This window comes from Prionailurus viverrinus, chromosome B4 (assembly GCF_022837055.1).
Source record: "Prionailurus viverrinus isolate Anna chromosome B4, UM_Priviv_1.0, whole genome shotgun sequence".
Taxonomy (NCBI): Eukaryota; Metazoa; Chordata; class Mammalia; order Carnivora; family Felidae; genus Prionailurus; species Prionailurus viverrinus.
This window is the reverse complement of record NC_062567.1, coordinates 129,094,857-129,122,783: the sequence shown is the minus strand read 5'-3', so window position 1 is coordinate 129,122,783 and position 27,927 is coordinate 129,094,857. Positions and strand designations below refer to the sequence as shown.

At 60.0% G+C, this 27,927-nt stretch overlaps 1 protein-coding gene across 4 annotated transcripts; it reads right to left on the bottom strand.

Annotated features, from left to right (window-relative positions):
- Nucleotides 1-184: 184 nt before the first annotated feature.
- On the bottom strand, nt 185-27,677 carry MICALL1 (MICAL like 1). Of its 4 annotated transcripts, XM_047865138.1 has the most exons (17): nt 26,339-26,625; nt 22,165-22,213; nt 21,541-21,682; nt 17,295-17,383; nt 15,567-15,709; nt 13,549-13,994; nt 12,863-12,920; nt 11,573-11,961; nt 9,732-10,147; nt 7,539-7,673; nt 6,790-6,916; nt 6,560-6,650; nt 6,315-6,388; nt 3,319-3,433; nt 3,069-3,115; nt 2,060-2,118; nt 185-919 (listed from the first exon to the last, which is right to left on the bottom strand). In XM_047865138.1, exons 1-17 carry the CDS (start codon nt 26,482-26,484, stop codon nt 914-916), a joined length of 2,532 nt encoding a protein of 843 aa, XP_047721094.1. In that variant the 5' UTR covers nt 26,485-26,625; the 3' UTR covers nt 185-913. The 4 variants fall into 4 exon arrangements, with proteins under 4 accessions (XP_047721094.1, XP_047721096.1, XP_047721092.1 ...); XM_047865140.1 differs by lacking the exon at nt 26,339-26,625 and adding an exon at nt 27,553-27,677 and having other exon boundaries at nt 185-2,118; XM_047865136.1 differs by having other exon boundaries at nt 185-2,118.
- Nucleotides 27,678-27,927: the final 250 nt, after the last annotated feature.

The following is a 27,927-nucleotide window of genomic DNA, read 5'->3' as shown; positions in this document are numbered from 1 at the left end:
TGAGGGCAGAGGGTATAATATGACAAGGACAGCTGTCCTCCACCTCAAAGGGCCCCTCACATAGCCCAGAGGCAGCAAACTGGAGAATGCCAGGACAAGTTTGGCCACCCGTGACAATACAGCCTACCCTTGATTGAAATTCAGATCCGTGGCCAACGTTTACAAATCACACGCACACGCAACCTGGATTTCTAGCTTCTTTGGAGAAATGGAAGAGTCTGGCAACACTGGGCCCACGTTCCCACAAACTACAGTTGACTTAAGTAACGAAGAACCTCCCCCTTTTAGTCGGGGGCAGAGACACCCCAGTTCGCCCCAGTCCCCACCACCTGAGTCTCCGGACACCCAGACAGCCTGCCAGAGCCACTCCTCAGGTTATACCCCGCCTGGTCATGCATGTGACCTGCCTGGCCCCTGAAAGCCTTTGTGGAGTTGGTGACCAGCTCCAGGTCAACAGGCACGTCTGGAAGGAGACCGCCAGGGGCTGTGCAGGTGCGGGAGCCACCTCTCCCAGCTGCAGAAGAGTCCTGGCCACTGGCAGGCACTGAGGACCAAGGCTCCCTGGCAGGGACGGCCCCACAGGTCCCGCCCAGGTGACCAGAGATGTCCGGCCACGGCATGCGGCGGACACAGGGAAGTAGGCAGACCTGGCTAAGGGCAAAGCACCCAAGGCTCCAGGGCACCGGCAGCTGAGGTTGTCTCCGTTTATTGTTGGCGAGGAAAATCCTCGTGAGTTAATACAGTGCGTGCTTTCCCCAGAGGTGTGCTGAGGGGGGTGCCCTGGAGCACCCCAGAGATAGCTTATAGCAACAGTGCTTTGACCGAGAGCTGCTGGACACATTCCCTGGGGAAAAGGCCATTGTCCCCCTCGGCTCCTCCTCTCCCCTGGCCATCTCAGTGGGGTCAGTGGCCATCAGTCCTTCGGGGGAACAAGTTAGGAGAGAACGGACAACAGTCGAGTGTGAGTAGACAGACTGGTGACGGCCACACGCAGGAACAGGCCCACCATCCCCAGCCCTGGGGGAGGTGGGGGGAGGTCTAAGTGAGGGGTCAGACTACAATGTGTTAAGGAACCAGGATTAGCACCTCTGTGAAACATCCTCCCTCGGCTGATGATGGGGGAGCGGAACTGCCAGGGGGCCTGCCTCCCAGAGACCCTCATCCACCCGGCGTGGCCGCCCAGCCCCGTGGCTCCGGGGGGTGAGGTTTCCTATGGAACCAGGGGAAATGAGAGAGGCCCCTCCTAGAACTCTGAGGGACAGAGGGAGGGATTTGTCCATCAGGCCCGTTTGTGTCTGAGGACACAGTAATGAGCTCAAACCTAATTAGACTTCATAAATAGAGCTCCTGAGTGAGGAGAAACAGATTCAGGGCCACCTGCACTGGAAAGGAAAACGGGGACGCAGAGCCAGGGCTGGGGCAGGAAGAAGCCAGCGCCACCAAGCCCTGAGTGCTGGCCTGCCAACAGCAGCAGAGGCCTGAAGGCAGGAGACCCCGGCCGGAGGTCCGCCATGGGCGGACCACGCGGGCGGAAGGACCTCCAGGTCAGGACTGTGACAGCTAAGAATCCCATCTGGACACAGTACAGAAGGGAAGAGGAGGGACCAAGGGGCTGCCCGTCACAGCAGGGGCTGGGTGGTGGGCAAGGCGGGTGTGCTGGGCCGCGGCCCCTCCCTGGATCCTGGACCCAGGACCCTCCTCGCTCCGTGGGTCAGTCCCAGCATCTGGAATCACCAGAACCAGACTGGGCAGAGCTGAGCCACAGCTGCCTACGGCTCAGAGAAGGGGGAAGAAAGCTCTTTGGCCCAGACCAGCAACAGGACCCTGAGGAGGGAGAGGCTGTCACCGAGAGGCCCCCTCCCCTTGCATCATCTTTCCTCAGGACTGATCCTGATGGGAAGCAGGGAGCCCCCCACCACCCCCGCCGCCCTCGAGTGGAGCACAGCCCAGGGGCTGAGCCAGGAGGGGTGAAAGTCCCAGCTGGCTGCCCTCGCTGTTAGCTCTTGTCCCCCGGGGACTTGCTCTTGGTATCACGCTTGTTCCCTAGCAGCTTCAGCACCTTCATGGTCTTGAACTTCCCCTTTTTCTTGCCCTCGGGTTCAGCCTCCCTCTGGAACTCTGCAGAAGAGAAAGGGGGAGTACGTCGGGAGAGGCCAGGGGCCGTGACGGAGGCCCAGCTCCGCCCCTCCACCTCGTGTGGAACCTTGGGCAGGTCACTTCACCTTTCTGGGCCTACAGGATGGGGTTTCTGGCAAGGATCCGGAAATGAACGAATGTGAAAACAGTCTGGAACTCTGAAGCATGGCCAAGATTTATCATGAAAAGGCCCGACCCCTAGGCTGGTGCTCAGCTCTGTGGGTTACAACTCAAACACGGACAGAGCTGGAAGGAACCTCAGAAATCATCTGCCTATAGACCACGAGAATGTGGGCCTTTGAAATGAACTAACACCAACAGAGCTCTTTGTAGATGCCAGGCCCGGAGCTAAGTGCTTTGTTTACATGCCTTATCTGAATAGCCCTCCCGTGAAGGGGTGCCCCTATCACCCCCAATCTGCAGACAAGGAGGGGGAGGCCTACAGGGCTGAAACGGCTGGGGCTCCAGGTCACCCAGCTAGTAAGTTCCAGATCTGGGACTGGAACCCAAGCAGCCTGACTAGAGTCCAGACCCAACCACAAAGCCACAGAATGAGTCACTGATGGAACCAAGATTAAACCCGGGTCTCCTGACTCCGCGGCCAGTGCCCTTTCCACCATTCCAGGCACCGTCTCATCTCTGGTAGGCACTGCTGTGTGAGGCCGCCAACTCCTCCGAGATCAGCTCCAGATGTCAAGGAGGAATGCCTGGCTTCAGGCAGCCATCCTAGGAAAGTGCCCCTTGCCCACCACAGCCCTCCCCGTAGCCCCCCACTCCCAGCCCAGGCAATAGCCCTTCTCGCCACACGCGGCCCTCCCGGCAAGAGAGAGGCTGGGAGTGTGCACACAACGTCCCTGTAGCATCCGCTCCGACCCTCTGTTCAACCTGCCCGCCAACCGTTCTGGTGAACCAGAGCCCCAGGAGGGCCTCACCTTTCCTCCTGATCATGGCTTCCAACATCTTGTCTTCCTCTTCCTCCCTGAAACGAGAAAGGGAAGCCGAGGGTCCCACAGGAGGAAGGCCCGGATATTCTCAGTCCCTTCCAGCCTCTGAGTCCCTCCGACAGGGTTGAGCAAGGGTGCGCTGGGATCGCTGGCAGTGAGGACAGGGCTGGCCAGGCCTGCTCCTCCGGACCCCTCCGGCAAGGAACCCCAGGGGGTAGCCCTTCCCCAGCCACGTCACCTCTGCCGGTCCTCATCCAGGCAGTTGACGATGGCGTTGCGCTGCTCGATGAGGGTCACGAGCTCCTGCATCAGCACCTTCTCTCGGCCCCGGTCCTCCTCTGTCCAGTCCTTTTCTGCCCAGGGAGAAAGGTCGGGGGCGTGAGTGGTGGGAGACCCGCCTGCCTTCCCAGGAAGCCAGGAACCAATGCGTAAGTGCTGAGGCGGCTGCGGGCTGCCCCCATGCTGGATCCTATGAGGACAGAAAGGAGGGGCCCAGCTGGGTGGGGATGACAAGTTCTGGGGGAAACGAAGGTGGTCCTGGCAGAGACAAAGCATACTAGGATGCCTACCAAAAAACCTTTCAAGGGGGCTCCAGGAGGGCAAGTACAACACACGTTCTGAGAACAGAGACCAGCTCTTGCCGAAGCATTCCTGCTTCTGTTCAACAGATGTTCACTAGGTGGTTTCTTAGAAGAGGCAGGATTCAGGCTGGGCCTGCTAAGAGTCTCCAAAGGTGGGCTGGCCAGAGTGGGGCGGCGGGGGTGGGGGTGGGGGGAGGACAACAGGGGACTCCTAGGTCCTTGCACAGTAGAAGCAGTGTGTGGCAGTGTGTGGACCCAAGTGACACATCGGGACCTTAACACAATGCCATGAAGGAGGGCAGATTAAGGGACAGGAACTTAGGGGCGGGGAGCCCAGCCAGGAGGTGTCCCTGAGGTCTCACGTACCTACTGCCCCACCAGCCTCCTCCCAAGAACCCGAGCCATCCCACAGGACCACCCAGGGGCCCCCCTGTGCCTTTTTACCTCTCATCCAGCCCATAGCTTCCCCCCAGGGGAAGGGTGCCCACACTTAGCCTTCCCTCCACGACATCTGGCACCACAGGCCTCCCTGTCTCAAAAGAAACATCCTGAGGCCCCCTAGTCCTGTCCCAATGTCCTAACACCTCATCTTGCCAAAGCTCAGGAGCAGGTGGCCCAGCACAGTTCTGGGGACAGCACGGGCTTCTGAGTCACGGCCCAAATCAAATCTTACTCTGACGCTTCCCAAACCTTGGGCCCAGGGAGGTTATGTCCCTAACCTACATGTGGGGACACTGAGGCTCAGGGAAGTTAAGTCCTTGACCAGTATCACACAGCAAGGGAAGAGCCAGGATTGGAGCCCGGGGAACCTGACACCCCCCAAGCCACAGCCCTTATGGTGTTTTGTGGGTCCCTACCCCATCTGGGGCCTTATAAACCAAAGGCAACATCTCTGCAAAGGCAACATCTGGGACAGGATGACAAGCCCAGGACGTGCTGCCATCACACAGAAGGCTGGAGAAGCAACACAATATGCCCAGGCCGGCCTGGGGGTGCAGGTGCTGCGCCCACCCCAGCCACAGAATGCCACTGTGGCTCCCTCTGCATGGTGGGGGGGCGGGGGTGGGGGCTGTGCCCCAGCCTCCAGGAGATTTGGGAATGACTCACAGATGGCAATGGAGTGGCTTCCAGAGACACTCCTGCCTTGGGTCTCACCCAGCCCCCCAAGTTCCTCAGTCAGTGGAGAGGCAGGGCCACCGTCCCAGCAGACAGGAAGGGCTGTGTGTCCAGGAACAGGCCAGGGTCAGAGACCTGGATTAGAAGCCCAGCTCCCCCACCAGTGGGCAAGACTCTCAACCTCCAGCTTTCCATTGCCTCATCTGTGAAATGGGAACAGTGAGGTCCACTGCCTGGACCAAGAAGTGGTCAAGAGCCCTGATGCCTCTGATCTCTCTGCCTAGCTGTGGCTCAACTACACGTCATGGCCAAAGACCCCAACTCGGCCACATATAATAACCATCAACCATCAGCCCCTCAGAGAGCACGGAGTGTTTCCCTACCCACTGTCTCCTGGTCCCAGAATATCCTACAAGGTGGGTACCTTCATCCTGTCTTACACTTGAAGCTACTAAGACTCAGAGAGACTAAGAAACCTGCCTTGGGGCACCTGGGTGGCGCAGTCGGTTAAGCGTCCGACTTCAGCCAGGTCGCGATCTCGCGGTCTGTGAGTTCGAGCCCCGCGTCGGGCTCTGGGCTGATGGCTCAGAGCCTGGAGCCTGTTTCCGACTCTGTGTCTCCCTCTCTCTCTGCCCCTCCCCCGTTCATGCTCTGTCTCTCTCTGTCCCAAAAATAAAAATAAACGTTGAAAAAAAAAAGAAACCTGCCTAACCAGCGCCCCCCCCCCACACCCCCCATCCTCTGCTTCCAGCATGTTTTTTTAAATTTTTTTAAATGTTTATATTTGAGAGAGAGAGAGAGAAAGCGCACAAGCAGAGGAGGGACAGAGAGTTGGAGATGGAATCCGAAGCAGGCTCCAAGCTCTGAGCTATAGCACAGAGCCCGATACAGGGCTCGAACCCACGAGCCGTGAGATCATGACCTGAGCCCAAGTGGGACTGCCCCCAGCCTGTTAGTGGCAGAACACAGGACCATGTGACTCCACACACACCCGATCCCTCCCGCTGCCCTTCCACCATTCTAGGCCCTTCCTGCCTCTCCCAGAGCCACTCCCAGGGTCCCGCTGAGCCACACTGTGCAGGGGACCCACCTTCCCTCCCACCGCTGGTGCAATCTTGCCATGCTCCAGCCCGATGGCCAGGCATCTGCTGTCACCCACTCACCTGGGGCAGCCCCGGGCCCTGGAGCCTGAAGGCCCTCCCCAGTGGGTGCCGCTCTACCCACAAGTTCCAGGAGAGGGAGCAGCCCAAACAGGCCAGTCTGCTCCCAGGCCTGGTGCTGCCCGAGAGCCTTGTCACCCCTGATGCCACACGAGTCCACAACCCCACACCGGCCATGCTGTTCCCTCTCCTGCCATCGCTGGAGCCCGTGTACCACCTGTTACGTGACCCAGACGACACCCCCCCGGCACTCTCCTCCTCTGGCCCTGCTCCCGGTGTCTGCCTATCCCCAGTCTGGAGGGTCAGCACCCAGCCCACTCCTAAATGTCGCCAGGCCCCCGGGCGGGTGCCAGAGGAGCACGTGTGCCTATACCCACCGGGCTTGTTGAGAAGGCACCGCAGCTCGAACTCCACATCCGCCTGGCGCTGCTCCAGGTTCTGCTGCTTGAAACTAGAAGGCAGGAACACTGACTGTTAACCCTGCCCCTTGCATGGCTGCCCTGCCCTGCGCTGTCAGCGACGAGGGAACATAGGGAAGATTCTCCGTTGTAAACTCTGCGGATTCTGGGAACCGGAGCAGGGGGCCAAGTGGGGGGGGGGGGGGGGGGCGGGGGGTACTCACACATAGATGAGCTCAGACTCCCGCCGCACCAGCAGGTGCTTCTCATGGATGAGCTTGAACCAGTCCACCAGCATGTCGTCCTCACGGCCCTCTGGAAGCCAGATGCCCACTGAGGCCAGCGCTGGCGGCGCTTCCAGCCCCCAAAGAAGCCATCGGGGCTTGCCCCCAGGGAGAGAGGCTCCCGTCACCCCTAAGTCCCACCCGCCAGGCCCTCCCAGCAGCCCCCGCACCATTTACTCCGCCACGAAGCTTCTCCTCCAGCAGGACCCCACGGTGTTCCAGGGCATCCAGCTGGCGCTCAATAGTGTCCATCTCTCCGTGGATGTCCTCCTCGGGGATGTACTGGTCAGCCTGGACCTGCCCGACAATGCCCCGGTGACCTGAAGGACAGCCCATTCCTCCCACCTGCCCGCTTCCAGGAGCTTTAGCCATTTCTGGCCAGCATTGGCCACCACAGACCCGGGCCCTAGGCTGTGTCCCACCCCCCAGCGTGGCCGGGTACAGGATCCCGGTGCAGGGAAGGCTGGCAGTGGGGACAGCCACAGCCCCTTGATGCCCCTGGCCCCAGCCAGGGCCAACAGGCACACCCAGAGGGAGGCACAACTTCCTGCCTCTCGTGGCAACCCTCCCCCCGCTTCTCTGCCCTTCCAGAAATGATACCACAATGTGAGAGAGTGACCCTAGTGGACAGATAAACTCGAGAACGCTCTAATCTGTTTAACTAGAAGTATATCATGTGAGGGCTTTGATCCTTGAACTATTATTAGTAACAAGTTAAATGCACCATTCATTGTGCCCGGTTGAGAACAGCTGGTCTGCTCAAAATCCCCCTGGCTGCAAGCTAAACCTCCCGACCAGGCCACCCTCGGGCATCCGAGGGCAGCTGCCCAGACAGCCCATCCTCTGGGAGAGCCCCAGGGGATGCCTGAGGCGGCCAAGGGAGGGGTCCCCAGGGCTCAGGCAGCCGAGTGGCTGGTACCTTGCGCTTGATGAGTGGGAAGCCGTGTCCTGGGGCAGGTGGCCTGGCTGGCTTGGATCCCTTGGTGGCCTTCTTTGTGGTTGGGGATGCTGTGGGTGATGCCTTCCGGTTAAAGGGATTCTCCTTGCAGGAAGACTAAAGGCAGGGAGAATGGCAGAGGATAAGTCTGGGGAAGAGGCAGTAAGACAAGCCCTGCCCCCCTCTGCCGCCCCCTGCTGTAGCCTGATCACTACGGGACTACGGGACCACCGCCTGGAGCCTGGGAGGCGGCAGCCCGGGCAGAGAGAGATTCCCAGCATTCAGTCTCGGATGCACGGAGGCATTCAACAAACATTTCCACTTCCAAGCACCTGCCACACGTAGTTGCTGCCCTGGATGCCTTTCTACGCTCTTGTTCTCACAACCTCTCTGCGAAATGGGTATTGGAAGGCCGATTTTATAGCGGAGGACGCTCAAATTCAGAGAGGTTAATTAATTGGCTCAAGGTCATGCACTTCCCAAGGGCCCAAGCTAGGGCCAGGGCAGCTGTCGAGCACCGGGGCAGTGGTCAGGACATGGAACATAGGGCCAGACAGCTCACTCAGGCCTCACAACCACCCTTTTCTAGCAGGCACTCGGGCTCAGAGAGGTAAACGAAGCTCCTTGCCCAGAACCGCCCGGCCAGGAAGTGTGAAAGCAGAGATCCCACCTTCCATCTGGCCAGTAGATGGAGGAAAAGAGTGGCTTCCTCCCTGTCCAGGAAAGACCCCTACCCTCTCTCTGCTGCACTCCCCTCCACGTATCCACAGCCCTGCATCTGTCTGACCCTCTGCGGAGACCCCTGCCCCCTCCGAGGCCAGCACAGCCAGGCCGCCCCAGCATTGGGACAGGGCCTCGCCTGCCAATACGAGCGGCACCAGCGTCTTCCAACTGCTCTCCCCAGCTCATCGGAAACAGAGGGGTCATCGTGGGCCCCACGGAAAGGTCTCACTTGAGGCCTGCAGTGCTCCCAGGAGTGTTTACCCAACTTTCTCCAAGCAGCTCAGGGAGGCTGGAGGGAGCCCTGTTCCCCTCACTTGTGCCGGCCCAGGGATTCGTTTGGACTGGCAGTCGCCCTGGGATTTCTACAGCAGGGAAAGTACCAGGGCCTGAGTCCAGGCACGGCAAGGAGACAGGGTTTGGTTCCCACAGGGCAGCGCCCGCAGGGGCCCAGCAGGACCAAACAGCCCGAGGCCCCCAAGCTCCTCAGGGTTCTCAGCCTTTCAGCACCAACTGTCAAGCCAACCTTACACACACCCCAGGATGGGAAGAAGACGTTTCAAAGGAGCTGCCTGAAGGGGGAGGTGTCCAAAGTTGACCTCTTCCCCTACCTGCCCCTCCTAAGGAACCCTGGGCCTCCCCAGAGCAGTCCGAGGCCCACAGAAGGGGCAGGGCCTTCTCAAGGTCACACAGCAGGCGGGTGGCAGAGCTGGCTAGGACGCCGTTGCCCAGGCCGGGGCAGGTTAAATTGTCTGGACCGAAAGCTCAGCCCTCTCCCCCGACTTATCCTCTGTCAGGTCCGTCAGACCATGACGACGGCCACCACCCCCCACCCCCATGAGCTGTCCTGCCACCCTGCCCCCGAGGCTGCACGAGCCTTGGGCCCCAGCGGGCTACAGAGAGTGTGCAGATGTGGACCAGCAGAACCTGGTGGCCCAAAAGGACTGTGGCTACAAGAGAGGTGCCCTCAGGGACTAGCCGCCTAGAGGAAATGTCCTGATCCCTAACGACCCCCAGTCCTTGGCACGGGACTGAGAAACAGTTACACAAACAGGCACAAAGGTCACCTGGAAAACGAGCCCCCTGCCCACTCTACCCCCAAGAGGAGACAGAGCCTGGGGTGAGCCTGGGAGGGGGACTCTGGCAGAAGCAGGGCCTCAGAGAATGGAGAGGTGCACAGAAGGATGTGAAGACAGACGGTGGCTGGGTGAAGGGGTCCCGATGGGACAAGTACATGAGACAGGCAAGTAAACAGGGGCCCGGACGCATCACTACGTGAAGGGCCAGGCATGGGGACAGGGGAATGGACACACGGGTGGACGGGTGGATGAATCAGTGCCTCCGCAAATACAGTCGTGAATGGGCCGAGGGACACATCCGGGTCCGTAAATAAGTCAGACCACCGACAGATCCACCGGACAGGACAGCAGCTCTTAGCAGGCGGGGAGAACTCACCTTTACCTGGAGCTGCGGGGATGAGGTTCCAGGAGAAGGCACGGGGCTCTTGTCTCCAACCAGCAAGAGAGGCGTGGGGGCAGCGCCACCGCAGGGCTTGGCTGGCTGGGGCCCCGGGCTGCCCCTAGTGTCGGGAGCGAGGCCAGAGCCGGCTTGGGGTGTCCGGTCTGTGCTGGGCTGCACCAGTTCCCCAGAGGAGGAGAGGGAGGAGTTGGCGAAGAGGCTGGCAGAGGTCGCGGGGGTGTCAGGGGCATGGACTGCAGGCTCTGAGGAGCTCTTGGGCACGACCGGTGGCTCCAGAAGCTCCCCAGGCGGGGTCTGGCCGGGGCCCTCGGACGACAGGCTCTCCACGCTGAGGGCTGGCGACGGGGTAGCCGAGGGAGGCTCCGAGTGTGAGAGGCGGGCGGTGTGGAGAGCTGGGCAAACAAATCAGCGCGTGAGCGCCACACGAGGAGGTACAGCCTCACCTCACGCCCCCCCACTCTCCACAGGGCTGGGGGTGGCCCTGGAAACCCAAGTCCTCCCGCGTCCAGTCGAGGCCGGGGCCCAGAGAACAGCAACGTGCTAGGACCCAGGTCAGGAGGGGCCAAATCATCCGCGTTCATCCCCCACACTCTGGGATGCGCTGTGCCACCTCGTGGCACACCTGTCGTCCCGGGTTTCCTCATTGTTCCCCACTTCCTCGTGCACATGGTGCCTGCCCCTACTTCCCCGCCCACGTCCGATCTGACCCAGGGCAAAGCCCAATGGAAGGGGCAGATCTGCCAGAGGAGGGGAGGGCAGACGGAATCAAGGCTGGCCTCTCCTCTGCCCCGACCAGCAGGAGAGGGAAGGAGCCAGCAGCCCTCGCAGCGGCCGGCCCTGGCCAGGCACCGCCCCGTGTCGCGCTAGTCCTCACGTGGATGATGGACACCGTGCTTCGAAGTACCACCATCTGTGTTTTCCAGATGAGGCCACAGACCCAGAGAGAAGGCACTTGCCCGGGAAGGGCTGGGATTGACACAGCTATGTGGGACTCAGCACTCATCCCGCCCGAAGCATCCGGAAGCTGCCAGCCACCCTTAATTCCAGGGTCCCAGGGCTCCAGCAGGGGCCGGAGCAGGGAACTGAGCACGTGCTCTCAGTCCCACCGTCCAAGGGGCTCCCGCTGAGGTCCTGAGGGCCACCCCCCAGCCGCGGTGGGAGGCGACCAGGCCCACGGCCCGAGAAAACCGCAAGACAGCGAGCGACAAAAACTACGACGTGCCTGGACGCGAGAGGGCGCAATGGGCGGAGGGGGCACAGCGCCCTGGAGCCGGCCCGCCACCTCCATCTTCCAGACGGGGAGACTGAAGACGGACACAGGGAAGGAGCCGCTCAAGGTCATTACTCGTGTGTGCACAGCCAGGTCAGAGTCCCAGGTGCCCGGCAACTGGAGGGTGGTGACTAGACAGGCGGACTCAAGCCAACCCCTGCCGTACGCTCTCCGCGAGCCGGGCTGCGCTGAACCCCTGGCTGGGGCGCACATATAACCCTCACAACACCTCACCTGCGGGCGCACTACGAAGGGTCAGGAGTATAGAGTCTGGAGCCTCCTGCCTGACACATCCTGTCTCTACTGCTCATGTGCTATGAGGCCTTGGGTAAATCACTTACCCTCTCTGTGCCCCAGCTCCCTCACCTGCAAAATGGGAGTGTGACCACCCACCTCACCGGTTTGCTCTCGAATTAAATGAGAGGACACACGTGGCCCCTGGCCCGGCGGGGATCCCACCGCACCACACACCCTCCCCCAGCCCTGGGCTGACCCAGGCAGCCGAGCCCCGAGTTTTGTCCGGGGGGCTCCCAGAGATGGCACTCACCGAGTGGGGAGGCGCTGGGCGCTCGGGGGGCAGGGCGCTTCTTTGTCTTGGGGCTGCTGGTAGGGGTGATGCCATACCAGGGGTGCAGCGACTTGGGTGTGGACTCCGAGTGGGCCAGGGCGGGGCCTGGGGTCAGGCCGGGTGCATTTGGGGATGCCTCCTGCTCCTCTTCCTCCTCCTCCTCCTCGAAGGGGTTGTAGGGCTTGGGCTCCAGGCCAGCTGTCACCTGGCTCTGCTGGGCCACCTCCGCCACGCCTCCGTTCTCCACCCGCCTGCTGTCCCGGCTTGGAGGTCCAGGGCTGCTGCTCGGGGGGAGGGGGGCTGGCTTCTTCTTTGGCTCGACCTGCACCAGTGTGATCCATGGGGGATCCTTCCTGGGGGCTGGTGTCCTGGACGGAGGTGGGGAAGAGGCAGAAACCATTAGGGGGAGGGGGGACAGCAGCCTCCTCTCTCTTGACAGTTCCTTCCAAGGAGGTAGATGAGAAACTGCACCCTTCTCTCCCAGCCCAGGCGGGGCCAGTCTGGGTCCAAGGCCGAAATGCACTGTTACAGTCACACATCGGCTGGGCCCCTTAAGGCCCAGAGAGCGTGAACCCTCACATCACACAGCCTCCATGAGCCGAGCCCAGCCCAGGAAAGGACCCACAGCGGCTCTCTGCATGAGGCTGAGAAAATCACCCCGTCTCTCTCCACAGTTGCCCACCTATGAAAGGGGGACAATAGTCTTCACTTCACAAGGTTATTATAAGGATCCAATGGGCAGAGTGCCTTGTATACAGCAAGCGCTCACTGAGTGCACTCCCATTTCAGCTGGGGCCCACCCTCTCCCTCACAGACCACACAGGGGAAGCACAGCTCCAAAGAACAGTTGGAAATAGATGCCCGCACGCAGGACGCAGGGTCCCGGGGTGGAGGGCCTGAGCCGGGGACAGAGCTGAGCTCTTCTGGGTCTTTCTATACTCAGCTGCCAATTCTCACAACAGCTCTCTGAGTGAGGCCTCGCTCTCCCATGTTCACAGGGCAGCAGAGGCTTGGAGAGGTAAAGGGGCCCCGGGGGCACTGTCTCCACCAGACTACTGCCCCAAAGTGGGGACCCCGGGGGGAGCCTCAGGGAAGGAGAGGCGGGCACAGCGCTCCTACCCCACCCAGAGTGAGCCTTGCGCGTCCTCGGGAGGGTGTGCTGGTGAGTCATGTGCCCACGGGAGGCCTCGCCCCCCCCAGGCCCCAGGAACACCCCCATTCCCACCACCAGGGCCTCCGATGCAGGAAAGCCTCTCAGAGCCAGCGTACCTCTCAGACAGCTTGGGGGTCCCTCTCGGCTTGGGGACGGGGGGTTCGTGCGGCCTTCCTAGATGGGAAAGGAGAGTGAGACAGGCCTCCACGGGCGGCTGTGGGCAAGGCGGCAGAGTCGGGCACTGGGGAACCTGGGGCGCCCTCCCTTTCTAGCTGGCAGATCCGGGACTCCAGGTAGCCGTGGCGACCTCACCTGCAACCTTGCACCTCCAAGGCCCGGCACTCAGGGACATTAGATAAGCACCGAAGGTGACGGGTAAAGAATGGTCATAGGGGCCAGGCCAGGGTACCCGGAAACCCCATCTGCATTTCAGCTGAGAAGGGGGAACGCGAGTGGCCCGCGGACACGTCCCCAGTGCGGACAGGAAACACTGCCTCAACTCAGGCCCAGCATCACCTTCTCCTCAAAGCTCCCCCTGACCCCCAAGGGGCCTCCATGCAACCCACAACAGCCCCCCCTCCCCCGTCGTGACAGGCTCCCACATTCTCCGGAAACCCCTCCATCTGTGCCCATCTCCCCCTTGACACTGGCGGTGCCTCGAAGGCATAGATCGGCCTCAGCAGGACGTCCGGCCCCAGGGCCCAGCTCAGGCCTCCACGAGTGCTCCCAGTGCACACGCACAGTCAAACCCCGGACACACCCCTGCAAGCGCCCGCCCCCCCGCCCCCGAACCCTCGCTCACCATTTACTAAGCCGCTGCCACCACCCGGCTCCCCCGGGGTCTCATGCTGCAGACTGGACCGGGGCCGGGGCGTGGGGGGCGTCGGGGCCGTGTTCTCAGACGCCTTCCTCGGGGCAGGCGTGGGGCGGCCGGCCGGAGAGCTGCCCAGCTCCTGCGGTTTGCTTGGAACCCGGGGCTTGGTGGGGATCTGGGGCCGGGCCTCGGGGCCGGCCTTGGGCACATCCACCTCAGCCCCGACAGGTGCAGCAGGGCCGGGGCCGCCTCCGTCCACATCCTCGGCTTCTTCTGCAAGTTGCCGCTGCTTCGGCTGCAGAGGCGGCCCGGCCTTGGTCCCCGACCGCCCACCCGGGCCCAGCCTGGCACAGTGCTCCGCACACACGAAGGTGCCTTCCTCGGGCCCACTTCGGTAAGCTCCAGGGAGCAGCGTGCTGGAGCACCGCCGACACCTGCCGGGGAGAAGGTGGGGTGGGCGCGTCGACTTAGCCGGGCACCCGGGCCGGGACCCCGGCTACTCCTCCCCCAGTAGCCAAGGCCGTTCCCTCCCTCCCCTCCTCCCACCTGCCAGCCTGGATTCGGTCTCGATACGCTGGACTTCCAGGCAACGTGGGTTTTGTTGCCGGTGTTGTTTTATGAAACAGAATGAAATACGACACATCAGAGTGTATCGCACAAGCGAGACTATATCGTTTTAGGGAACTCTAATGCCAGCTGCGCACCTGATTACACAGGTTTTTATTCAGGCACGTGTCAGAACTCTCACAGTGTCGAACGTGTTTTCCACTGGAAGACACTGTGAAAAGTCTTTAAAACACCGCGCTCGTGGCCAAAGGTGATTGTGCTGGTGTAACAATGGGCCTGCTTGAGACTTTTCCCTCGTGACACCTCAGTTCTGCCATCAGGCCCCTGGGGTTCCAGGCCCGGCCATCATGCGACCACACACACGCGCGCACACACACACACGCGCGCGCGCACACACACACAGACTCACATAGACACAAACTAACCTAGAGTCGAATGCATGTTGTGTAACTCAGTCACTGGCTTCTCGACTATTTTCTAATTGCTTTTTCGCAACATATAAAATGTTTTCCCGGGGCGACTGGTGGCTCAGTCAGTTAAGTATCTGACTTTGGCTCAGGTCATGATCTCGTGGTTCATGGGTTCGAGCCCCGCATCAGGCTCTGTGCTGACAGCTCGGAGCCTGGAGCCTGCTTTGGATTCTGCGTCTCCCTCTCTCCTCTCTCTCTCTCTCTCTGCCCCTCCCCTGTCCACACTCTGTCTCTCTCTCTCTCTCTTTCTTTCTCTCAAAAAATAAATAAGCATTAAAAAAATTAAAAATAAATAAACTGTTCTACATTTTCTAAGTTATCTGGCTTTTCCTTGTCTCTTATTCCATTTTCTTTAAACTTGACTTCCCCTGGGAGTCACACATTGAAAACAAGTCGTGATTTTTTTTTTTAATTTTTTTTTTCAACGTTTTTATTTATTTTGGGGACAGAGAGAGACAGAGCATGAACGGGGGAGGGGCAGAGAGCGAGGGAGACACAGAATCGGAAACAGGCTCCAGGCTCTGAGCCGTCAGCCCAGAGCCCGACGCGGGGCTCGAACTCCCGGACCGCGAGACCGTGACCTGGCTGAAGTCGGACGCTCAACCGACTGCGCCACCCAGGCGCCCCACAAGTCGTGATTTTTTAAAAACCCTTTTTGTTTTTCTCAAGGGCGTTTAAGGCAGCTCCTGAATTGTCAGTAGGTCGTTAGCCTCAGAGAGCTTTGGCGCCGGAGGCAGAACCCCTGAGCTCAGCTCCTTCCCTGACTCCTTGACGGCGCAAGTCTTTTCCCCTCACTAAGCCTCAGTGTGCTCATCGGTAAAATGAGGATAAGGAAGATGTTCCGGCACGAAGAGCCCCACAATGTGCCTGGCCCCCTGAGGTGCTGAATCCATGGAATCTCCCTCCCTGGAAATGGGGTGCCGGGGGGGAGTGAAGCCCGCTGCCCCCCAGGCTCCCCCCGCCACTCACCGGAAGCAGTGCCTGTGGTAGAGTTTGCCCTCGGCCAAGTAACGCTGCACCAGATGCACGTGCTGTTGGCAGGCCGCGCACGTGCTGCTGGGGGTCCGGTGGGCGCCCTGTTCTGACAGACTGCCGGAGGAGAGCTCCTCACCCTGCAGGGACAGGGTGGGCCGATGGGGGGGCGGGGGGGGGGGGTAGAGGTGTGGTCACCAGCCAGCCTGTTTCAGAAAAGCCCCCTTCCGGAGCGCCGGGGGGCTCAGTCGGTTGAGCGTCTGCCTTCGGCCCAGGTCATGATCTCACGGTTCGTGGGTTCAAACCCCGCATCGGGCTCTGGGCTGACAGCTCAGAGCCTGGAGCCTGCTTCGGATTCTGTGTCTCCCTCTCTCTCTCTCTCTCTCTCTATCTCTGCACCTCCCCTGCTCGCACTCTGTCTCTTTCTCTCTCTCTCTCTCAAAAAAAATTTTTTTAAAGAATACTCCCCCTCCCCTCCAAAAGCCACTGCTCCCCCCACGTCCGCATCAGCTTTGCAGTAGTAATGTACTTCATCAGAGCCCCGGAGGAGCAGAGGGAGACAGTCACCACTTTGCAGATGAGGAAACTGAAGCCCCGACAGGGGGAGAGACTGGCTCAAGGTCACTGGGTCAGAATGGAGACAAAAATCCTGACTTCCGGTTTCTGGGGCCCTCCCGGCCAGAAAGACGGCTCCTGGCTGTATTACCCCTTCCCCTCTCTCATCCCTGCAGGTTGGCCCCTGACGGGACTGTCCTCGTGAGCCCACCTCGTCTGCCTTCTCTGCCTCCCCTCCTGGGGCTGCAGATTTAAATCCCGGTTTCTCCACTTCCAAGCACTGTGACCTTGAGGTTGCTTCTCATACCCTCTGTGCCTTGGGTTCCCTCCTGCAGACGGAATCCTAGAACCCCTGACTGTCTCAGCCCCAGCTCACCGGGCACCCACACTGCACCAGCTCCCCGCCCCTCAGGAGCCCCTCCAGCAAGGGGAAGCTGGGAAGGGGGAAAAGCCCTTTGCACACCGGGAAGAGCTATCCACATTTGAAGTGTGGCTCCTCGGGGCGCCTGGGTGGCGCAGTCGGTTAAGCGTCCGACTTCAGCCAGGTCACGATCTCACAGTCCGTGGGTTCGAGCCCCGCGTCGGGCTCTGGGCTGATGGCTCAGAGCCTGGAGCCTGTTTCCGATCTTGTCTCCCTCTCTCTCTGCCCCTCCCTGTTCATGCTCTGTCTCTCTCTGTCCCAAAAATAAATAAATGTTGAAAAAAAAAAAATTTTGAAGTGTGGCTCCTCTAAACATCTGGGAGCAGGGGACCGGCCTTGGACAGGTGACGAAACCTCTCGGAGCCTCAGTTTTCTCGACACATAATGCCGACGGCCCAGAGGTGTGGAGAGGATACAATGCAATCATGCTGGGAAGCTAAAACCCTGTCTCAACAGGAACCTGGGGAGTATCTGCTCTATGATAACGTGTACATCCTGCCAGCGCCACGAGGGCAAAGTCAGTGTTGCAGACTGTCCCATGCCCCCTTCCCAGGCCTGGCAGCTCCTGATTCTACCCCAAGCCCTGGAGAAAGAGAAGGAGCTCCCTGCCCACAGAACGGGACTGGAATCTGACCCATGCCCCCTCACCCACCCTGGCCAATGAGGCTCTACGGCCAAAGCCAATGGGACAAGCACCAAGAATGAACCCCGCAGTGGCCCCAGCCCGCCCACCCCAGGCATCTGCCTACCTGAGCCCTGTCTCCTGGTTGTGCTGGAGTAGGTGCTCCGGATGGCGGGGAGGAGGGTGCCTGGGCCTTTCTAGGTGATGAGACACTAGCTGCCAAGAGACAGGAGGGAGACCCTGAGGCAGGTAGAGACCCTGAAGTCCTAGGAGGCCCCCACCTGGCCTACAACTTGAGCTCCACAGCTATCGCCTTTGGGCAGACCACCCAACACAGCTGGACCAGAGCAGGCCCCGACTTCACACTGGCCAGCGGACACCTCCTCTTCCGAGCCAAGGGCAAGGGCAAGCTAGTTAACCTCCCTGAGCCTCCACTAAGTGGGACAGTGACTCCTACCGCTCAGGGGCAGCGTAAACGCTAAGGCAGCAGTAGGATCACAGAATTAGCAGCACCCAGTATGCGGCAGGACCAGTGGCTTCCTTCCCACCGGGGGAAGGGGGTTGGAGGGAAGGAAAAGGGAGGAGCCACGTGGCGCTGGTCTGAAGATTCAGGAAAATGGGCTGGTGTGGCCCAGAACCCTGCTTGCACTCCCTCAAGCAAAAAAAAAAAAAAAAAAAAAAAAAAAGACCCACCGTACCCCACCAGCCCCCTCTGAGACTCCACTCCTTTACGATTTCAGCAAATATCCACTGAGCGCCTACTCTGTACCCCATGATTCAAATAAAAACCTGGGGCACCTGGGTGGCTCAGTGGGTCAAGCGTCTGACTCTTGATTTCAGCGCAGGTCACGATCTCAGGTTTGTGAGATCGAGCCCCATGTCGGGCTCTGTGCTGACAGCACAGACCCTACTTGAGATTCTCTCTCTCTTTCCCTCTCTCTCTCTCTGCCCCTCTCCCTGCTCATGCTGTGCACAAGCTCGCTCTCGCTCTCTCTCTCAAAATAAATAAATAAACATGTAAAAATAAAATAAAATAAAAATCTAAAATTCACAAAATCATATACCCCAACAAGTCAATTTCACGGTTTGATAATTTTAAGAATAAAACCCAAGTTCCTTACTGTAGCCTAAAATATCACTTGACTGGGGCGCCTGGGTGGCGCAGTCGGTTAAGCGTCCGACTTCAGCCAGGTCACGATCTCGCGGTCCGGGAGTTCGAGTCCCGAGTCGGGCTCTGGGCTGATGGCTCAGAGCCTGGAGCCTGTTTCCGATTCTGTGTCTCCCTCTCTCTCTGCCCCTCCCCCGTTCATGCTCTGCCTCTCTCTGTCCCAAAAATAAATAAACGTTGAAAAAAAAATTTTTTTTTAAATATCACTTGACAAACTTTATTTTTTTTTTTTTAAGAATTATTTTAGGTTTATTTATTTATTTGGAGAGAGACAGAGAGAGGGAATCCCAAGCGGCCTCCACACCATCAACACAGAGCCCGACACGGGGCTCAAACTCACAAACTCTGAGGTCATGACCTGAGCTGAAATCAAGAGCTGGACGCTCAACTGACTGAGCCGCCCCGGCGCCACGGCCGTGGTAGTGTTTTTTAAGTACTCTCCACGTCCATCGTGGGGCTTGAACTGACAACTCTACCACGTGCTCTACCTAATGAGCCAGCCAGGCGCCCCTGCGTGTATCACATGTCACTAAGGGGAAGAATCGTTTCCTGAAACTTGGTTCAGTGACACACACATGCGTGAACTTGGACTGTGATGGGAACGTGTGTGATGAGTCACCGTCAGAGATTCTGGAAGCGGGGCAGCCTAATCGAGGAGCACCCTCCATCATCCCCCTCTGTCCTCATCCCCTCTGTCCTGCCCATTCCCCGCTGAAGCACACAGACCCCTGTGCTGCCCCTTGCCTGGAACATTCCTCCCCAGATCTTCAAATGCCCTCCCTCTTCTCTCTGTCCAACGCTCAGCTCAGATGTCAGCTCCTCAGGGAGACCCTCCATGACCACTCGTCCAGTAGCCTCTTCATCCTCCCACTGGTTTCTACCCCAGTTCCGTGATTTGTCTCCTTCATCAGACTTCTTTGCAGTTATACTAACCTGTGCTCTCTCTCCCTCCCTCCTGTTCTCGGCTCTCTCCCCAGCGCCTGGCACACCCCCTAGGGGGCTCGGTAAATATTTGTTAAATGAATGATCAAGTGCCAGGTGTTGGGGCTACGTAGCCGTGAACCGGACAGAGATGGTCTGCAGGGGAAGAGGGAGGAGTGATCAAAATATTATGAACAGAGTCTGATGTGTTCACCACAGGGCAGGGAGCCACAAGAGCACCGGGGCGGGGGGGGCGGGGGGAGGCGGTAAATCAGGGCAGGCTGCTTAGAGGAGGCAAAATGTGAAGATGGGAAGGTGGGTAGGAAAGAACGTTGTGGGTGGGAAAAATGGAACAGAAGATGACGTTTGGGGCTGGGGGATCACCACGAAGAAAGGCTTAGCAGAGAAGGGATGTGACGGACTCAAAACACAAAACAATTCACTACGACTATGGCTGGGGCAGCGAGCGGCTCAAACTGAGCTACGGGAGAGACCCTCGGGGGCCCCACTAAGAAGGATGACCCTCACCCGTGCCACCCTGTGACTGCCCATTTCGCACAGCCACCGGGCTTCCTTCACTCACACTCTGGTTCCAGACCACGCCGTGGTTGCTGGAGGGCAGCGGTCAGCTGCCGTGCCCAGGGTCACGGGCACCACGGAGCCTGGTGCAGGGGGGACATTCGGCACGGTGCTGTGGTGTCCTAGCCAGGGCCAGGTTCCAAAGCTACCCAGTCCAGCGAAAGTCACGTCTAGTCAAAATCGCCCTTGAAAACCTCCTACTTGCCCAGAAAGTACAGTACAGGACCATCTGGGGAAGTCTGACAGCCAGCTTTGCCCCCGGGGTGGGGACACATTGCTGTTGTTTCCGTGGGTTGAGCATCAGGTGGGATGCAAATGGTTTGCATTTAGGGGCCAAGTTGTATGAAAGGCACCAACTGTGCCTTTAGCAAGAAGAACGGGGGTGATCCCACCCAGACTCAGCGAGGGGAGCTGGGCCCACCAGGGTCGCCCGGTGAGGACCCAAGAATACAGCGGGCACGAGCAACAGTATTGTGGAGGGCCCTTCCCCGCCCCTCCCGCCTCACAGGTCCTCGGAAGGGTGGCCGTCCAGAAAAGAGCTCAGTTGAAAGAGATGAGGGTTTGGGAACAAGGGACCTTCCAGAAGGTAAGACTGAATTGTAATTCTAGGTAAACAGGCTAAAACTCTAGCCAACGAAATAAAGAAGTCATAGTATCAACCTTGAGTCCTAAATAAGGACCAGACAGGTTCACAGGTCCTCGCTCCTCACATCAATCCTAAGAGACGGGTGCTACCCTTATCCCCATCGCAAAGGAGAAACTGAGGCAGGCAGAGGGCCATGGTGGCCCACTGTCATCCAGAGAGTCAATGGCAAAGCTAAAGTTCTAAGTCCGTGCTCTTAATTCCCACCCTACTGCCTCTCACCAAGGATTCAGTGCTCAGGAAATACTTTCATTTTGATTTCTACCAAAACCAAAGTATGTTTTACTCTTAGTAAGAAAAAAAAAAAAAATCTGTCTTTATAGAACACTTTTTTTTTTTTTTAAGAGGTTGTCTGGGATGGTCCACATGGAGAGCGGAGGCAAGGCCCCCGGGGACCCAGCACAGGTGTCAGGACAGCTGGATTCTTGTCCAGCCATTCAGCTCTCCTGTTATGTGACTTTGAGCTCCTCGCTTCCCCTCTGGGCCCCTGGGCCCATTTCTTCTCAGCAGAAGGAGAGGCCCAGCTGTCCTCAAGGGAGGTTTCTGCAGGAGGATGCCCCGGGGCAGGGGGCTCAGCAGCCAGTAACCTCAGGGCAGAGAAGTACCCTGTAGCTCCCCCAAGTTCCCCAGCCCCACCCCCAGTTCCCCAGCCTCTCAGCGTTCAGACCTTGAAGGTCTCGCTGGCTTGGGAGGAAAAACCCCAGGGAAGTATCAGCAAACAGGAAGTGAGGGCGAGTGCCAGGGAGGTGAACTCATAGGCAGCGAACGAACTCGCCCTGCTTTGTCTCTCTACCTTCATTTTGTTCGGCGATTGGTTTGGGTGTTTTTTGCCCAGGAGACTTGTGAGCTGCACAAGGGCAGTGATCGTGAACGGCTGCACCCCCGGGGCCCAGCGCGGTGCTGTTGTACTCGGTCCGTATGTCAGTGCCTCAATGAATCATCTGGTGAATAAATGATGTGCTGCCTCCCCGGCTGCCCCTTTGAACGCTCAGAAAAACAGTCCTGCACATCCCCGGCCCCACCCCCAGGACCAGCCTCCCTGTAGGGCTGGTCCCCTCTCACCTTGGCCCGGGCTGGAGAAGTGGTTGTAATACTGGGACACGTAGGTCATGATGCTGAGGCAGTCAGGGACACTCATGGAGACCATGTCATTGGGGTCCAGGAGAGCAGGGATCCCCAGCTCCTTCTCGGCCACTTCAAAGGCCTGGGGTGAGGGCAGGTGTGGAGTGGGGGGTAGAGGGGAGGGTGCAAGGGTAGGAGTGGGGGCGGGGGTGGGGGAAGGCGGAGTGGTAGAGGCAGTGGGGGGAGCGGGGGCAGGTACACAAGTGGGTATGAAAGCAGCCACAACAGGAAGAGGAGGAGGAGGCAGGGTTAGTGGGTGCCCTTCAGCCTAGGCCCAGCTCCCCTCAGTGGGATGAAGGGTCCGAGACTATAGGCTTCCCTCTGGCCCCACATGATGGCCTGGAGGAGGGCCGGCTGGTAATCCAGACACAGGGGGGCCAGAAGGAAGAAGGGGGTGGGGAGAGGAGCAGGCAGGGCCCCAGTGCAAAGCAGCTTCTCAGGGAGCTGGTCCAGGATCCCCTTGCCTCAGCTCCTGCCCTGCAACACCCCTGCCCACTCCCACCCCGCTCCACGCGCCCACAGCCTCCACAAGCCCACGGAGCTTCCACCCGCTTGGGGACTCACCAAACGGTTGTTCTCGAAGACATTGTCCTTGGAAAGCGCATCAAAATCTCTGTAAAAGGTAAAGGGGAGGAGGAGCGTTGAGGAGGTGACTGGGGCAGGGGTATGGAGTCTGGAAGGAACAGTGGCCCCGACCTCATCCCACCCAGTGTGGGCCTCAGCAGGGTTGAGGGAGGGGTCTGTGGACAGTCAAGGAGGAAACCAAGGCAACGAGCACACGCTCACAAAGCCAGGTCTGCCAGGAGGGGGCAGAGGATGAGCTCATAGCCCCCTCCGGCATCCAAGCAGAGGCTGGAAATCACTCTGAAGGGGCGGGGCTCAAGTCCAAGCTTTCAAGTTTAAGATCCCTCCTCTCACTGTACCAGAAAGCCGAGTCCTGAGTCAGTGGCAAAGACAAAAAACTAAGGGGCGCCTGGGTGGCTCAGTCTGTTAAGCGTCTGACTCTTGATCTCCACTCAGGTCATGATCTCATGGCTCATGAGATCGAGCCCCGAGTTGGGCTGTGGACTGACAGTGCTGTGCCTGCTTGAGATTCTCTCTCTCTCTCTCTCTCTCTCTCTCTCTCTCTCTCTCTCCCCTTCCCTCTCCCTTTCTCAAAACAAATAAGCTTTAAAAAAAAAAAAAAGACAACACTAAGACCAGGACTAATGTTTGTAACGACAGGAACAGCCACAGATGGCTGACCTGTGCCGAGTTCCTGTCTGGAATTTATTTTTGTAGCAACTCTATTTGGCAGGTATTTATCCCATTTTACGGATGAGGACCCTGAGACCCAGAGAGGGGAAGCCACTCGGCCTCGAGAAGCCACATTTCTGGACTTTTCCTCTGCATATCACAAACCCAGAGAGGCCACACCAACTCGCACAGCCTTCCTGCGCGTCAGCCTCCCGGGTGCCCCCGCCAAAAGCCTTGCCCTTCTGTGGATGAAAAGCGCCGCCTTGACTCTCCCAGACGGTGGGCCCAAAGGCCAGAGCAGGCAACACCACCTCCAAGCTCAGAGTCCCAGGCTCTGCTCTTCCGGTCCTGGCTGTGTGGCCTTGGGCAGGTCACCAGTCGTCTCGGCCTCCCTTTTCCCATCTGTATGTTGGGGGAGCTCTAAGACCACCTCCCAGGTTGGTGGGGAGGGTTAGGGTTGAGTCTGGGCGGGGTGAAGGGCGGGCCTCGGTGATACAAGGGAGCGGGCAAGCATGCCTTTCTCCTCCAGCCCCAGAGGCAGGAAAGGGAGCCTGAGAACCCCAGAGGGAGGTGCCCCAAGGCTGGGTGGACTAGGACAGGGGAGCTGACTACGTATGAGCCTCAGCCCTTTTGCCACACCTGGCTGGGTCGCTTCCCTCTCCCCCGACCCCAAAGCCGGGTCCCTAAGTCCTCTTGCTTTGCCACTGCCTAAGAGTCTGGCCATAAGCAAGCTATTTCACATCCCTAAACCTCAGCCTCCTGCTCTGTGAATAGGTGAGCAGTCGCCAGCCCAGCCCCAGCAAAGGCTTGTTCAGAGACCCAATGAGACAAAGGCAACTAGTCTTGGCAGTTTATTTCAGCCTCCCTGGCAGTGTTCCTAGAAGGCTGGGGTCACATTTTGTTCACCCTGTGCCCTCAATGCCCTGTGCCATTCCCGGTACTTCATAAGTGCTCGATAAATGTTCACTGAATGAATAAATTCCGGAAACAGTGTGAAAACTATAAGGGCCTCTGAGATACTAGTTTTTCCTCCAGCTTCTTCCCCCACCCCCATCTCTGTCCCTCATCAACATCTGGACTTTAGTAACACAGATATTCTCTAAAACCCTGGGAAGTTCTATTTGGCTCTGGGGGAGACGAAGGACCGAAAAATGAAACCCACATGGTCTCTGTCCTCAAGGGAGGGGGGCAGGGGTGGGGAACAATGAACCAGCCCCTTCAGGAGGGCAAACCCCACCCCCTAGCGGAGGCAGGGCCCACAGCTCCAAGGGCTTGAACCTTTCAGATGATTCTTGCCCTCGGCCCTTACCCTGCCCCTACTCTCACAGAGATCCTCCTTACGCCTCATGTGGCAGCTGGGCCTCAGTTTCTCTGCTGTGCAATGGGCTGGTAGCCCCGGCACTGGCCTGCTCTACAAATGAATGTTTAGACAGGATTCCGGATCTCTTCTCTGAATCCCTTTAGACAGGATTCCGGATCCCTTTAAGAAGGGGAGCTGCCCTCCCCTGCTTAAGACCCACAAAGCTCCCCGTGGCTCCATCCCCCCTCCTGAGCCAGCAAGCCTGGCGCTCCGGGCCAGCTGTATCTCCGGGTTCCCCCCTGCCACGCGTTACAGGCCCCAGCAGTGCTCCCTCCCCCGGTCTCTGCTCAGGTGGCCCCCTCTGGCTGGCACCTGCCATCACCTGGCTCCTGCCGTCTCCGCCACCAGGCAGGGCCCAGCACAGAGTGGTGACTCTGTAACACTGTCGAGTAAAGGAAGGAATAACACACACTCATCATACTCGACTCTCTAATCACACAACTTACAATAACTACTGCTAATTGCACACGTTCGTTGCCTCACACCAATCCTGTGACGTCGGTCCTATCATCAACCCCACTTTACAGACGAGGGAACTGATGCCCGGAGGGGGGGGTCTAGTGATTTACCCAAGGTCACACACTTAGAACACGTGGGAGCTGAACAAAACCCAACAGCCTACACTTTGATACTGGTAAGCTCAGGCCCAACAAGCTTAGCTTGACTCTCAGGTCCCTTCACACACTGGCCCTGTCCCCTGCCTCCCGCCTCGCGCGCGGCCCGCCCCCAGCCCAAACAGAAGATCCCGTGAGCCCTCTTTTCCAACACACGGGTCCAATGTGGGTGCCCCTCTCCTCCCTCCTTCCAAGCCCCACTCCTGAGCTCACCCACCCTGTGTCTGTGTTACTGCAGCTGTCACCTGTCCCACGGCAGGCAGGAGCCCGTGTGCGTCTCCACCTCAACCGCTTCGCTTCCGCGTCCACGTCCCCCCAAACCCTCTGCTCCAGGGTCCAACACAGGGCCCCACGGCATGCAGACGTTGTACCCCCCGGTACAGAGTGAACCAAGCGCATCGGCACCATGGAATCCTTGTGGCAATCCTCTCCTCCCTTCTCTCCCTCATCAGAGCCCCCCCAGACGCTCCCAGGGGGAGCACAGGTCTGCAGTGGAACAGACACGGAAAGACCGCAGAGCCCGCCTGGCTCGGGGAGCCCTGTCGGGGGCGCCGTCCACAAGAGAGGCAAGGACCTCTTGGTCTCAAGTTGCAGATGAGACAGGAAGCCCAAGGAGTGGCGGGCCCCAGCTTAATTTTCACTTGGTGTCTTATGAATGAGTGAATGAATGAATGAATGGAAGAGGTTCCAGGGCCCAAGGCAGGACCAGCTGAGGTCAAAGCCCCAAGTTGCCAACTGCTGGGGGGGGGGGGGGGGATCGGAATAAATTTTTCCATGAGAACCCCACTGGGCAGCTGGGGGTAAGAAGGGGCCATTTCCCACCCTGGAGCAGCCCCGTGGTGGCTGTCAGACAGACCTTATGAGCCTTCACTCAGCCACCCTGCCCCACGGAGGACAGCAGGGCTGTGGGGCACACACTTGGGAGGCAGATGTGTGTCCTAACTGCGGTGGGAGGTAGGGGGTGTATATCCACCCGTCCAACCACTCTTAACGGGGGTCTCCTCTGTGCCGGGCTGGAGACAAGACGGCCTGGGGGAACCACAGAAGTGAGCAAGGGGAACCCCTCACAGAGGGGACGGGCCTCGATGCCTCCCTCTCCGGGAGGGAGGTGCTCAGTGCGCCTGTTTGAGAGCACTGTGGTGCGGGGAAAGGCCCAGGGTCCCCAGGGAGAGCTCGGTTCCCCTTCAGAGAGTCAAGGCCTACGGGGGCTCAGCGTCCCTTTGGCGGAAATCAGTGCCCTATGGGCGGGGTCGGTGCCCCTAGGCCACGGACCAGTATGGGGGACAGGTTCGGTGTCCCAGTGGGCGGGGCGGGGCCTCGTGGGGAAGGGGGGGCCCCCCCTGGGTGGCGGGTGCTCAGTGCCTCCAAAGTCTTTCGGGGCCGTCGGCAGGGTCGGCGTCTCGGTCTCCGGGGGGCGGCGCCTGCCACCGCCCGGGCTCCGCGTCACTGAGGGGGGCGGGGGTCCCCAGCTCGGGCCCGCGCCGCCCTACTCCTCGGCCCGCCCGCCTCCCCCCACCCCGGCACTCACAGCAGGTCGGGCCGGTGCCGGTGCAGGATGGCGCAGAAGGCCAGGCCGTCCCGGAAGGAGCTGCTCAGGTCGCGGATGTCCACGCCGCGGTAGCCCTCGCACTGGCGGCGGCACCAGGCCAGCAGCGCGCCCCGCGGCCCCGCCATGAGCTCCGGGCGCCGCCGGGATCAGGCTTCACCCCCGGGCCCCGCTCGGGCCGGTTTCCGGCGGCGGCTCCAGCTCCGGCTCCGGCGCCGCTCCGAGCTGCGGGCGCCGACCGGCGGGCGGCGGGCGCAGGGCGGGGAGGAGGCGGGGCCGCGGCCTGGGTGACCGCGCTCCGGCTCCGGCTCCGGCTCCGGCTCCGGCTCCGGCGCGGGGTCCCGGCTCGGCTCGCTGCTCCCCGCCCGGCCCTGCCCGGACCTGCCCGAGCAGCCGCCGCCCGCGTGGCCCGGCCCGGCCGGCCGCCGCCTACTCACCGCCGCCCGCCCCCCTCGCTGTGGGCCGGGCGCGGGCGTCCCGCTGGCCTCGGTCCCCGCCCGCGGCCGCCGGGAGCGGGGGGCCTGGCGCCCCACCCAGCGGCGGCTCCGCCCCCAGACGCGCCCCCGCCCGCCCGCCCGAGGGCCCGACTGCCCACAGCCCCCCTCGGCTTCGCGGTCCCGGCCACCGCTTCCCCTCGGGAAGTCCTCAAGACAACTCCGGGACAGCCCCGTCACCTCCTGGAGACTCGCCCGGCCCACAATGACTTCTTCCATCCCACTACCTCCACCACGATGCCCCCCTGGAATTCTCCTTTCTGCTCTCTTCCCACGCTTTGGCCTAAGGACCTGCGTGCAGATCCCCTACACTGATTTCCCTCAACCCGCTCAGCTCTCCTGGCCCGAAACTTTGCGCCGGCATTACCCCCACGTCAGGTCCGTCGGGTCGTTCCCCTGCTGACCGCAAAGCGCCCCCCAGATGGCCACCAGCTTCCCCGACCCTGTCCCACCACTCCCAAACACCCCTGACCTCCACAGCCCTGTCTGCCACCGTCCCCTCCCCCCATTGCTTGCCCGCGAGCCTCCATGCCCCCCCACCCCTCCTCCCACACCCCCCCCATCAGCCTAGGTGTCCACTCAGCGATGTTTTGAGCCTAGCCACGGGTCCTCCAGGGTTCTCTCCCCCTGTGTAGGCTCGGGGATCTCCTCCTTGCCAGGCTGGATTACAGTGGTGGCGGGTGGGGCCCCCGTGGGCCAGACCTGTGGGAAGCAGGCCCTTGTCAAGCGGGGCTCTGGGCCTCAGCCCCAAGCCATATTCTGCTCCCCTCTCCAAGACCCGGGTCAGGGACTCCTCCCCAGAGGCCCATCCAGACCTCAGATGAATCAGCCTCCCACTCAGCTGCCATGGTGGTGACGTCACCCTGACCAATGTAATTGTTAGCTGGGATGGGTCTGTCGCTCCACCACCCAAGGGAAGGGGCAGGGTCTTAGTCACCTCTGCCACCCCTCAGTCCTTGGAGGTTGGAAAGAAGGGGCCTTTGGGGGTCCTATCCCCCCGGGCTTAGAATCCTGGCTTTCCCCCCACTCACTCAGCCCAGTGATGGGCCTCCCTGAACTTCAGTTTCCACATCTTAA